At 35.2% G+C, this 13,555-nt stretch overlaps 1 protein-coding gene across 1 annotated transcript; it reads right to left on the bottom strand.

Moving 5' to 3' along the window:
• Nucleotides 1–1,561: 1,561 nt before the first annotated feature.
• Nucleotides 1,562–3,603, bottom strand: LOC108990813 (probable pectate lyase 5). The gene is made up of 4 exons (XM_018964904.2): nucleotides 3,367–3,603; nucleotides 2,499–3,236; nucleotides 2,171–2,309; nucleotides 1,562–2,076 (listed from the first exon to the last, which is right to left on the bottom strand). Exons 1-4 carry the CDS (start codon nucleotides 3,471–3,473, stop codon nucleotides 1,855–1,857), a joined length of 1,206 nt encoding a protein of 401 aa, XP_018820449.1. The 5' UTR covers nucleotides 3,474–3,603; the 3' UTR covers nucleotides 1,562–1,854.
• Between the last annotated feature and the right edge of the window lie 9,952 nt (nucleotides 3,604–13,555).

Below are 13,555 nucleotides of genomic sequence, written 5' to 3'. Positions count from 1 at the left end.
GAGTCGTTTCATATATATATATATATATATAAACGTCAGGTGTAAAACGACACCGTTTCACTCACATGAGTGAAACGACGTTGTTTTATATACGTATAATATATATATATATATATATTTATATAATTGGCCGGTTCGATAGTTTGAACCAAGTTCAAATTGGGACTAAACCGGCTAATATCAGTTTTAAGATTTTTCAATCGTTAGTCGATTGGTTCTTTGCTGGTTTCGATCTTCGACAACCGGTTTGCATTTGTGATAGTCGGTGTGGTCGATTTTTATAAAGCCCTAGAAATTGAGAACTCAGGGCACGAGGGATATATTAGCTTTGTGATCGGGAGTTATGGTACAAACCAGCTCATCATGCTGTTCGTTGTGATATTAGGAAAAAGATCTCCTGATAGAATCTTATTCCACGGAATAAGAGACACAATAAATGTGTCTTACAATATTTATCACTGCCCTATGTGAATTTTGGAATAATATTCTATCCATTTCACTTGAAATGGTATGTGTAAAATAATGGATATTTTGGCTACTTCACATCACTAAATCAAATACTCTTCATTTCACTTGAAAACTTGAAAACGAAGAGGATTCTTGTTCGTGAATTTTTTCAAACAATACTAAAATGTTCATTAAATACTGTAGGGCTATATTATTTTTCCGAGTAATACTACATATAGTCGTGGAATGTGCAAATATTGTGCAGTCGCTTTGAAAAAGAGTGAAATTTACTCATAAAAAATTAATTTCTTTCTATGTAGGTCCCATATTTATTTACTTTTTTTCAAAAAGACTGCAAGGTGTTTACACATTCACGACTGCAAGTATCATTTCTCTATTTTTTCTATCCAAAATTTTCAGAGTAATACTATACACTACACTCTCATTTTATTTTGATCATATTAAGTAGTATGTGGTATATTCATCACCATTAAATGATAAAAAAAACATGTAATAAATAATTATTTAAAAGTGATAAATATGCCACATCTTACTTAGTAGGATGAAAGTGAGATGCTAATATGGTGTATAGAATTTTCCAAACTCTCAAATTTAGATAAAGTTTTGAGAAGATTTTGATCATCAGAGATTATGGATGTGGCTGCCGTTAGCCTTTAGCAGAACACACGAAAATAATGGAAGGGGACGCCGATATAATTTATCAATCCGAGAGGGATTCCTATCTCTGCCGACCCTAGATTTGCCAATTTAGGTGGAATGTGTACCGTTGGCCATTATGATTGCCGGTAGTTGTAATTTATGGCTACTGGAGTTGTCGGAGGGACATAATTTTAACAGAAAACTGGTACGGGGGAGTTACTTCCCGGCCACAAGATCTGAACTAGGCGTGGGCTGGCTGCTCCTGCCTCCTCTGCATGTTTTCAAAGCAGGCACACATGCAAGTTGAAAATGTTAACCCTATAGACCAAACCCCATTAATGGACTACCAGTAACATCCATTTGCTCCCATTCTTAGCTCCGGCCAGACCAACTGGGTCATCCATGTGATCCAAAGGCTAAAGTGGGACCCAAAGAAAGTGAAAGAGATGAGAGATTAGACATAAAAGGGCTCATTTCATTGGACAATCATTACACAACACTTTTTTCGCTCGCTTCTTCTTATCCCCATGACGATTCTTAAGAGAAACAAGTATTAAGGTTGTAATATACCCAAGTTTAAGGCAGTAATTAAGAGTTAATATACAAGGACTTTAATCCTAAGTTTCTTGTAAGTACACTTGGTCTTGTTCTTTTCTGTTTCCCTTCAGATTTTGTCATTTTCCTTTCTCCAAGCCTGAATTAATTCTCGCCTTTGGGGGGCTGGCTGTCTTAGCCACAGCTACTCGATCAGCAATGCGAGCCCTTCTTGCACTTAAGTGAACCTGCACCAGCAGTGATTGTGCTCACGAGGGAAGATGGTCTTGCTCCCAAGCTTGATGCCTTGGAGTAACTTGAAGATGCTCCGGCACCCGAGGGAGTGAAAAAAGCACCATTCAACAGCAAATCTCCTTCGGATCTCCAGTTCCAGTTCTTCCACTGGCTCTGTGGTGCATCCTCGTGTTTGGTAACCTGAAATCAGTTGACATACTTGAATAAGTGCTCTGATTTTATGGGCCATTTAACTTTTTTCCCATATTCTAGATTTTTGTATGCGGGTTCTCACCTCCTTGTTAAATATGTCATTGGGGGCGAGAAATCTGTTCCCTTGGCTGTTAATAGTTGGATCAGCACTGCCACCAATTGCATACATTTCCCAATGGGAATAGTCATTGTTCACCACATGGAAATACCCATGTCTACATCTGCAAATGAATGTAAATAGAAAAAGAAGGAACGCGTTCAATATATATATAATATATTTATATATATGGATCAGGACCAAGACCATTTGAAATCCCAAGTCCTAGAATTGGGGATTGGGAGACACTTTTTACGATCATGTTAGAACAGAGAAAAGAAAAGTTGGACCAAAAGTTTTGAAGGAAATTCACCTTGGCATCCTCTGTACAAGCCCTTCTCCAAAATGGTTGAATGCTATAGTGACTTGCATGTTTTTGTCTTGTGTGTAGGAATCACTATGGCCCAAGAGCATGACCTTGTTATGGTGGGTCATATAATTGTTAGAGATGGTGATTGCTGTGGCTCCATGAATGGCATCAACTAGTCCATCATGGCAATTTGATAAAGAGCAATGATCCACCCAAACATGGCTTCCCCCAAAGATCGAGACACCGTCGCCGTCGGAGACTGTTCTCCAGCCATAATGTCCAGGAGAGTCCCTTACATAGGCATTCCCACCTTGCTTGCAGTCATGGATGTTGAGGCCATGAATAATAATGTTGGTCACGTACTGGATAGTAATGCATGGCCCCCCGGCAATGTGCACGCTCGCACCACGCCCATCAATCGTCTTGAAAGCGTTCATGATTAACTCTTCCTTCAGCTTGATCACCATGTCACTCTTGAAGATGATCCAAAGGGGCTCGTCTTGGATCACAGCGTGTCTAAGAGTGCCTGGTTTGGGATTCACAGGATCATCACTGGCGTCGGTGACCACATATATCTTCCCGTCTCTGCCGCCGATAGCATGCTTTCCAAAGCCAATTGCACAGTCGGCTAGCCGTTGCCGGTTCTGCTCCCAATTCGGGTCGCACCTCCAGCAATCATCGATGGGATTTCCAGTCCCACAAGAGAGATAGCCCAAGTTTCTCCTGGAGGCACTGATGTTCCTGCATGCAACAATTAAAAAAGAAGACCAATATTATATATATAATTAAGAATGTAACATGTTATTAAAATGTTGATAGAACCAATTAAGCATTAACTAAATAAATAATCCAAGGTTTTTAAGCCTCTTACATATTTACTTCTTGCACCACTAGTTCTGGGTCAGGAACTGGTGATGAGGAAATGGAGATTGGAGCTAGAAGAGCCAAAAAGACTAAAACAGTGAGTGGAATTGCCATGGTTTCTCGTGTGTTTTGGCTAGAAAATACACAAAGAGAAGAGATGGGAAGAAAAGGGAACCGTATTTGTGAGGATGCTGAGAGAAAGTGGTGTGCTTATATAGGGACTGAGAAGAGATGGGAAAGTTGGTTTTGCTGAGACTGCATTATCCCAGTCACTCTTTTTTTGATGAACTGGTTTCTCAATAAAGTAATCAATTTCACCAAAAGAGAAAATGAAAAGAGCAATCAATAAAGCGTATGAAAGAGCCTGATCAAACAAAATATTTGGGGCCCCCCAAACTCCATGATTTATGGTATTGATCAGGGGCTCTAAATCCAAAACCTCTCTAGTAGTAGTTCGGCCGTTAAGCAAGGCCTCTCGAAGAATTTCTTCCCAGGTTTTTTTGCTTTATTTGCCTAAAAATCACGGGAACATAGTTCAGCTTATTGTCCTTAGTGGACTGTTTAAGCAGCTAGCTAGCTTGTTTCTTTCTTTTTCCTATTAGACAGATCATGTACACAATTACGTTTCATCAAAGACAATATGTATAAATAAGGGTTAATTATATTTTGTCTCTTCGAACTTTTACTCAATTTATAATGTGCCTTTGAAATTAATAATTGTATCAAAATAGACCCGCTTACTTTCAAAACTTACCAATGTGCCTCTTCTGTCTACCAGCAGCGTTAAATCTAACGGAAATTGCCTCCATGTGCTGCACATGTGCATAACATTCACTGTAAAGATGTAATTTTTATCTAATTTATTTATATTGACCATATAAAATATAAAATAATTTATACTATCAATTAATGATAATATATTGATAATAAATTAGATAAAAATTATATCTTTGTAGTGAATATTATGTATATAAACAGTATGTGAAGGCAATTTTCGCTAGATTTAACGTTGTTGGTGGACGGAAGAGGCACATTGGTAAGTTTTGTAAGTAAGCAGGTTCATTTTGATGTAATTATTAGTTTCAAAACACATTATAAATTGAGTAAAAATTCGATTGAATAAATATAATTAACCCTATAAATAATTATGTGCTCATTTTCATTTTTGAATTTTAACTACACAACCGACACTTTGTTAATGAAGAAAACTTGTGTCGGTGTTGCATGTGTTGAACAATGAAAATGTAAGACAGCACCTACCCTCTCTGTCCATCACACAAAAGCATTTTTGTTGTATCCATTTATGATACGTTAAAATAGGCTTAAAAGATTTCTCATTTGATCTCCTTTGACTTGTCTTCACCCTCCCCAACGACTTATAAGGTTTTAACCATTGCTGTTTTCCTCATAATGATAGAACGTTTATATATATATATTTATATACTTTTAGCAAAATGACATTATACGTATGGACGTTCTTCAGCTTTAATTCCCTGCATGCACGTGCTTACTTATCGATCATTGAGTTACTAATTTGTTTTCAATGAGCGAGCTGGCTTTCTCAAAGGATTTAAGGCTTTTCACGCACTACCCTTCTCACTCTGCTTTCATTTCAATTCTCATGGGATGCCAATTGACTCAATTCATATATTAGTGATGAGATGGATGATGGATCATACTAAGTTGAGAAATAATTTCATATTACTTGTGAATAAAGTTTTAGACATGTTTATAAAGAATGAATAATTCTTTCTTGTAGAACCGGTTTTATGATATTAGTTAGACCCATGAATTTTTTTTATGGTATCAAAGCTTGCCGTATGATCAATAAGGGCTCACACTACTTACCATGTAACAAGAATCAAGAAAAATACTGGTCTGCACGTGAGCAAGAGTATTGAGAAATAATCCGACATTGCCTATAGACAAAGTCTTAGATATGTTTATAAAGAATGAACAATTCTATATTGTTTAACTGATTTTATGAGATAAGTTAGGCTCATAAATTTTTTCATACCACATATATAAATCGGAGGAACTTTATGTTACCAATGTCACAAGTTTTTATACCATTTACGCATTTGATACATCTTTGTAAATATATATTTTTTTGGAAAATACGACTTTACCCTCTATATTATTGAACATTAATATTGAATCTATAATAAAATTTGTAACGTATTATTCATATCACAAATATACAGTTCCTCAAGTACCATTACGAAACTATAATATATATAATAACACTAGCTAGTAGTTTATTTTTCTTAATTCAAACTAGTATTAAAATAATCTCAAATAATATTTTATGCAATAAGTTGTTTTCCTGTAACAGAAAATTTAAAAATTTAAAATAAATAAAAAGACGAAAATAAATGCCTGGACCTGGAGGGGCTGGAAGCCTGGAAGACAGCATGATCCCGCAATCAAGTACTGCACAGGAATTTAAAGGCGGTGAAGAAATGCGATCACGCCGATTTTGCTGACTTCTTTCGATCGATTGATCCTCTTCATTCTCCATTTATTTTTTTAAAAAATACTTTTTAAAATGTTTTGAAAAGAAATCTCAAAATGTTTTATAAAAATATCTCAAATTATTATTTATATTTGCACATGACTTATTTTTCAACCTTCTTGATAATTAATTTTTTTTTGTTATTTAATGTAAATTGATTGTTTGTAAAAAATAAAAAAACTAATAATTTCAGTTTCAAAATGTATTTGAAGGAAAATACCCCATTTAATTAATTTCCAAATTAATAGGGATTTTATATTTTATATTTTATATTTAATATTTAATATTGATTTTATTACACCATCAAATTTTTAAGAGTTTTATTACATGACGTGTGAATTTTTTTTTCATAGAATATGAGGTGTGGGGTAGTTAATAGTGATTACTAAAAAAAAAATTTAATTTTTTAAATATAATCATTAAAATTGTATCACGTCACTTTTTTTTATCTACATATACTAAAAATAAAAATTAGATAAGATTTATTATGTTTTTAAGAAATAAAAGATATAATCTTAAAAGTTTCAAATATGAAGGAACAAAGAGCAGTTAAAAAGGTGTATTTTGGGAGAATTAGGTTGCGTTTGGATGTTGAAGTGAGTTGAATTGAGTTGAGTTGAGATGATAAAATATTGTTAAAATATTATTTTTTAATATTATTATTATTTTAAAATTTGAAAAAATTGAATTGTTTATTATATTTTATGTTAGAATTTGAAAAAATTGTAATGATGAGTTGAGATGAGTTGAGAGATGTTTAAAAACCAAACGATTTTTTGTGCGACTAAAAAATAATTTCTTGCCCCGACGTCAAAGATGGATTGAATGAAATGAAGCCCACATGGGAGGGCCGTACTATCCGTCAATTTGCTGACATGGCAATCTTTTTAGGGAGGGCACGGGCACGTTCTTCCATGTGAGCTTTGTTCCCCTTTAGATTCTCACTCGGGTCCCACAAATTTTGAGTCAAATCACAGCCATCAAGTCCTCTTTATTCGTCCCTCAACGGCAGGTGATCAACTTACCTTACCCAACAATAGTGGATTCTCTATTGGCAAGTTCAACGAGCTCATCCACACGTCGTTTACTGTCTTCATGCCATCTGACAAACCATATTCAACCGTTTGATTTATTATTTGTTTTTTTTCAAAGGCTGCTGCAGCATCGTCATGGGTGCAATGATAATATGCGCCATCATGCTCCCACTTTTGTGCATTATTAAATGTGTGTAGAGTTCTTGGGATATGATCATCATCTTATATATATATATATATGGGATTTGTTGTGTATCTTGAACTTGATCATCTGAATTTGCTGCATGCATGTTTTATGGAGGAAATGTTCTGTTTTCATGTGTGGTGGCTCCCAACCAAATCCACTCATGCTTGAAGAAATAGACATTAATCATAAGAATAATACCTATACACCATATTCTTATCCTACTTTTATGAATTTAATAATAGTAATAAATGTGTCACATTTTACATAATATGATGGCAGAACTGACTCAATGGTAAGACCATTTAAGCCATTGCTTAAGGCCTCCACCCTATATAAGGCCCCCAAAAATAAAAATGAGGTTTAAAATAAAAACTTTTTCATTAAATAAAATTTTAAATCATTTTTATAGTTTTCAATGTATGTAAGGTCTCATAATACTAAACTTAATATTTAATGTAATGAATTATTTATATATTAAATAATTTTTTAAGATCTTGCTAAATTAAAGCACAAAAAGACCTCATTTTAAGTTGTTATAAATATAAATTCACAAAAACTGTATTTAAAGATTTTAAATAAAATCTCATTTTATTGAAAATCTTGAAAATATTCTATATAATAATTTATATTTTATTATATTATAATTACGAATAACTCACTTAAATTTCACTTTAGGCTTCAATTTGTATTGAGCCGCCCGTGTATGATGGTAGTGTGCATGGTGCATAAAATTTTCTTAATCATAATATCATGCTGCTGATATTTGTTTTTATCAAAGAATAGAGATGATAGGGGTCTCACGTTTATCCATTTTTGGGGATTCTTCTTGTGCATGAAGCAATGTCATCTGATGATTACATTAGTTTGTAACTTGTGGGAATCAAATTATCCAATGAGTCTCACTAGGAAAGACCATAATGAAAGGTATTTGATCCTGATTTTAAGGAGATAATCTCTTTAATCAATTTAGTGGCTCCAAGCCTAACATCATGTGTCTAATATATGTAGATCCCATTTATAAGAATCTCATTCGAATAGTGCTATTTGAAGGCTTTTATACCATACATCATCCACATGGTATAATTTGATTTGTAATATTCAAATTTTAAAATTAATCTTTCAAATTAAATTATGTCATGTAGATGGTGTATAGTGTAAATGCTTTAAAATAGAATGATTCATTTTCTTAAACGGGGGTGTTCACTCTATAAAAAAAGAGAAAATATATTTGTAACCGTGAATTGTGCAACTGCCCCGTAATCACTTTGAAAAAAGTGAATAACACATGAGACACATGAAAAAAATTAATTTTTAATAGTGGACTCTACTTTTTTTCAAAAAAATTACATAGCGTTTACGTATTTTACGGTTATACGTAGAATTACTCATAAAAAAAGGATAAGAGCAATTACATTGGATTGTCTAAACTTTCAAATTTGAGTAAAAAAATACCTTTGTCTATTTTAGGTACTCGCTTGCCCAAAATTTCTTTTATCTCACTTTTTAATTATTTTTCCACTTTATTAAAATAATCTTTCTTTATAATTTAGTATTATTATTTTTCATTTATTTATTTTCACATTTTCTTAACTATTCAATTTTTTTTTTGTCCCTGTTTTTTCTCTTCACTTGTAAGGATGATTTTTTCAAAATTATTTCTCTCCAAATAGTAATATTTTCAAAATCAGTATTTTTGTAGCCATAATAATTTTTTAGAAAATAATCTTTTCCCAAACTTTAAAATTTCACAAAAAAAAAAAAAAAGAAAAGAAAAGATTACCTCCACAGTAACTTTTTTGTCAAATTCCAAATATAGTAAATATGGTCATGAAATAAAGTGTAGGCAATAGGAGGAAGAGTTTGTTTTGTTGGACAAATAATATATTGGTAGAAAACAATTTGAGGAGCTTCCAAATATGGGATTGGGGATCTATTTTTCAAATGTCAAATTCCCGCTTCCCCGTGACAATAAGCCGAATGTGGGATCTATTTTTGTTGGTATTTGGATTTTTATGAATATTGGTCATGTCAAATCTTTATTCTCGCCACGATGATCTTAATTTCAAGGTAATAGTCAATTTTCTTCCCTTGAAATATAATGAAAGATACATGAACACTGCTACTTCCTTGTAGGCTGAAGAAGCCCTATGAGGTGTGATATCAAAATTATTATTATTTTTTATCAGATTAAAAATATTTGGCCTTGGTCCTTCTCTTGTGTAAAGTAAGGTATGGTTCCTTTGCTTGTGCAAATGAGTAGTCTCTCATATTGTTGAGTCTTGAGAGTATTGTCGCATGCAGGATGAAAAATTGTCTAAACGCTGGGATGGCCTTAAACTCTCTGAGGAGGAGCAATATATTTTCCACATGCCTACTGAGGGGGTCAAAGACTCTTGAACAAGAGGAAAAAATTGTCTCATTGGTTTAATTGTGACTGAGAAATGAGTTAACAAGGAAACTTTTAGGATGAAAATAGCACAAGTTTGGAAACTAGAGGGTTGGTTTACGTTTAAAGAAGTAGGGAACAATCATTTTATCATTGAATTCCAATGGCCATCTGATAAGGAAACAATTTTAAATGGAAGACCTTAGTTATTTTATCATGCTCTGCTAGCAGTCCAGGAAGTAGAAGGAAGTATCCCCCTAATGCAATTCTGTTTTTGCATGAACCTTTTTGGGTTCAGTTACACAATCTTCCTTTAGTGGCCATGTCAGAGGAAGTGAGAGCATTTTGGGTCAGCCATTGGAAAAGTGCTTGCAGTTGAGGTTGATAGTGATAGTTGGGCATGAGGAAAATGCCTTCGTGTACGGGTTGAAGTAGACTTAAATAGGCCTTTACTGAGGGGGAAGTGGCTTAGAGTTGACGGTCAACAACTATGGATCTCTTTTAAGTATGAACGATTGCAAAGTTTCTGCTTTCATTGTGGGGTCCTTGAACCACAAGGGGAGAGCTGCACAAAGTAAAGAATAAACAGACAAATGAACGAGGAGTCACAATTGTAGTATGGTCCATGGCTTCCAGCTCAGCCTATTTTCTAATATCTTTGATATTAGAAAATATGGTGGAAGGATGAACAAGGTCCACTCTCAAAGGCGGCAACAGGAAGTTTCCTGTGGTGGTGACAATGGTGAAACTAAAAGAGGAAATGCAGATTACAAAGAGGGATTTGAGGCTCAATCTCAAGCCTCTTCTGAGGCTGATGATGTTATTTTGTCAAGTGGGGATGCTGCAAGTCTGGTTGAAATGGAGGGTGAGCTCGCTAACCACAAAGTCAAAAGGGCTGAGAACCCAAATCATGGTAGTTTCCAAAATGGTAAAGGCACGGTTACAAATATGGAAGTTAGACAGACAAGTGTCTTAAGGAAGGATGGAAATAAATCAGATATGGTGTCTCTTCGAGAAGGTATGGAAAGTTCTTACCATATGGACTTAGAGTTGCCTAATTTATCACCTGTGGTGTCATTACTACATCAAGCCTATCCTCATACAAGCATTGGCCCTCTTGACAATTTAGTTTATGATAATTCCCCTAAAAGGAATGCTGAGATGTTGAGGAAGAAAGGACCCACGTGGAAAAGTAGAGCCAGGGCCAATCAAAACTAGAAAAGCATTGATCCATGTCCTGAGAGTTGTGGGAAAAAAAAAAAGGGACATGGGTTTGTCTCTAATGACAGTGTGTTGCATCAATCTGCTAAGAAACCAAAATCAGTATTAGCCATTGATTAGAGTCCATATCAAAATGTATTGGTGGAGCCTGCGGTGCAGCACCACCAACAACCATGATTGGCCTTAGTTGGAACTGCTAAGAGCTTGGGACCCTCGAACAGTTCGTGAATTACACATTTTGGTGAAATCTAAGTGTCCCAATTTTGTGTTTCTTATGGAAACTAAAAGCAGCAGACATAAGGTGGAGGTTGTGAGGAATAAAATGGAATTTGATTGTAGCTTTGTGGTTGATATTAGGGGCCTTCATGGTGGGATAACTTTTATGTGGATAGCATAGATAACATATGTCTGGACTCTTATTCTCAAAACCACATCTTCATCATTTCCAAAAGAGTAGAGGATGGCTCACAGACTCTCATTTCAAAATTCTATGGTAGCCCTTTAACAACGAAAAAGAGTGAGAGTTGGCAATTACTTGAACTTTTGAAGCCAAGTCAAGGGTTAGCATGATGTGCTTTGGAGACTTCAATGAAATATTACATAACCATCAAAAGCAAGGGGCTGCAAGTTGACCTTATAACCAAATGGAAGATCTTCGAGAAGTAGTTGAGGCATGTGGATTAAGTGACCTTGGTTTTCAACGTTCCAAGTTTACCTGGAGTAACAATAGAGAGGGCAGTCAGTTCACTAAAGAGAGGTTGGATCGAGCGTTTGGCAACTCAGCTTGGATTAGCCTCTATGCAAACAGTTCTATTACTAGTTTAGCTGACCAAACATCTGATCACAGTCCTTTGTTGATTACCATGAGGAATGGATTGAGGAATGATTTGAGTAGTAGTTAATGGAGGGAGAAACTTTTCAGGTATGAGGCTAGTTGGGATAAAAGAGAGGAGTGCAACAGTATCGTTAAACAGAGTTGGGCTCAACAGTAGAATCCTTCTTCTAAGATGAGATCTGTTATTAGAGGTATTCAGAGTTGCAAGGAATCATTGAAGAAATGGAGCAAGGAGACAGTGAATAAATAGAGAAAGGAAATCATTGACAAACTAAAACATATTTTGAAGTTGCAGAATTTAAACATAGGCAATCATTCAGGTGACATTAAGCTGTTGCAAAAAGTGATGGATGCATTATTGGAGGAAGAATATATTAGATGGAAACAAAGAGCTAAACATGCATGACTTAAAGATGAGAATAAGAACACTAAGTTTTATCACATGTGTGCCAACCAAAGGAAGATGACCAATTCTATCAAGAGAAGTGGTAGAGAAGATGGTTATGTGGCAACTAGTCATGAGGAGATTTCAGAGCTCTTTTACTAGTTTTATCAAGCACTTTTCACCTTTTCCAACTCAGAAGGTACTAATGAATGCCTTAGCTCGATGAGTCCAAAAGTGACTGAGGAGATGAACTCTTTTTTGACCAAGAAATTTACAAAAGAAGAAGTTAAAGAGAAAATGTTTCAAATGAACCATGGGGATCCCCTGGACTAGATGAATTTCCAGCAGCTTTCTACCAAACTCACTGGAATATTGTAGGCAATGTTGTCAGCGAAGCTGCATTGGAGGTTCTCTATTTATCAGGTGAGATAGCACACATTAATGAGACACATATTGTGTTGATTCCTAAGGTGATAAGCCCCAAAACAGTTTCTTATTTTGGGCCAATATTCTTATGCAATGTTCTTTATAAGCTCATTTCCAAAGTATTGGCCAATAGGCTGAAGAGCATCCTCCATAATATTATTTCCTCTACTCAAAGTGTTTTTGTGCCTAGAAGGCTTATTTTGATAATATAATAGTAACTTTTGAGGTCATGCACTCCATCAATACCAGGTTCTTTGGTCATGTAAGATATATGGCCTTAAAGGTCGATATGAGCAAGGCCTATAATAGGGTGGAAAGGGAATTTCTAAGAAAGGTAATGCTGAGGCTAGGTTTCAATGACAGATGGATCAGTTTGGTGATGAGGTGCATTAATTCATTTTCTTATTTTATCCTCATTAATGGATCTCCTCAATGCTCTTTTAAACCTACAAGGGGGATAATAAGGCAGGGTGATCATTTGTCACTATATATGTTCATCCTTTGCTCTAAAGCACTAAGCTCTTTGCTAAATCAAGCTGAGGCATCGAGGCTAATTTTTGGCATTCCAATTGCAAGAGGTAAGTTATGCATTAATCACCTCTTTTTTGCAAATGATAGTCTACTATTTTGTAGAGCAAATTCCCTATAATGGGCCAGGCTTATTGGAATTCTTGCTACCTATGAGAGGGCCTCAAGACAAAAACTCAATAAAGAGAAGACCTCTATCCATTTTAGTGCCAACACTAGCAGTGCTGCTAAGAACTCCATAATCAAAATTGCAGGTGTCAGATTCTCCTCATCCTATGAAAAGTATCTTGGCTTGCTAGCCCTTATTGGAAGATCAAGGCACAAAGCTTTTAAAAGCATTCTGGACAGAGTAAGGAGTAGGATCAGCAATTGGAAGTCAAAGTTCCTCTTACAGGCAAGAAAGGAAATCCTACTTAAGGCTGTGGTTCAAGCATTGCCCACTTATAGCTTGTGGGTTTTCAAGCTTTCTAAATCATTTCTAATGGGGTCAGCAGCAAAATGAGAGGAATGTCCATTGGGTTTCATGGAGTCAAATGGGGAAGGCCAAGTCTGTAAAAGGGTTGGGTTTTCGTGATTTGGAATGCTTTAACTTGGCTCTACTGGCCAAGTAAGGGTAGAGAATCCTACAAAAACCAAAGTCCCTTGCTGCTCAGATCCTAAAACTGAAGTACTTTCCTCA

The sequence above is a fragment of the Juglans regia genome, chromosome 13 (assembly GCF_001411555.2).
Source record: "Juglans regia cultivar Chandler chromosome 13, Walnut 2.0, whole genome shotgun sequence".
Classification (NCBI taxonomy): Eukaryota; Viridiplantae; Streptophyta; class Magnoliopsida; order Fagales; family Juglandaceae; genus Juglans; species Juglans regia.
Note: the sequence above shows the minus strand (reverse complement) of the source record. Positions and strands in the feature narration are given on the sequence as shown.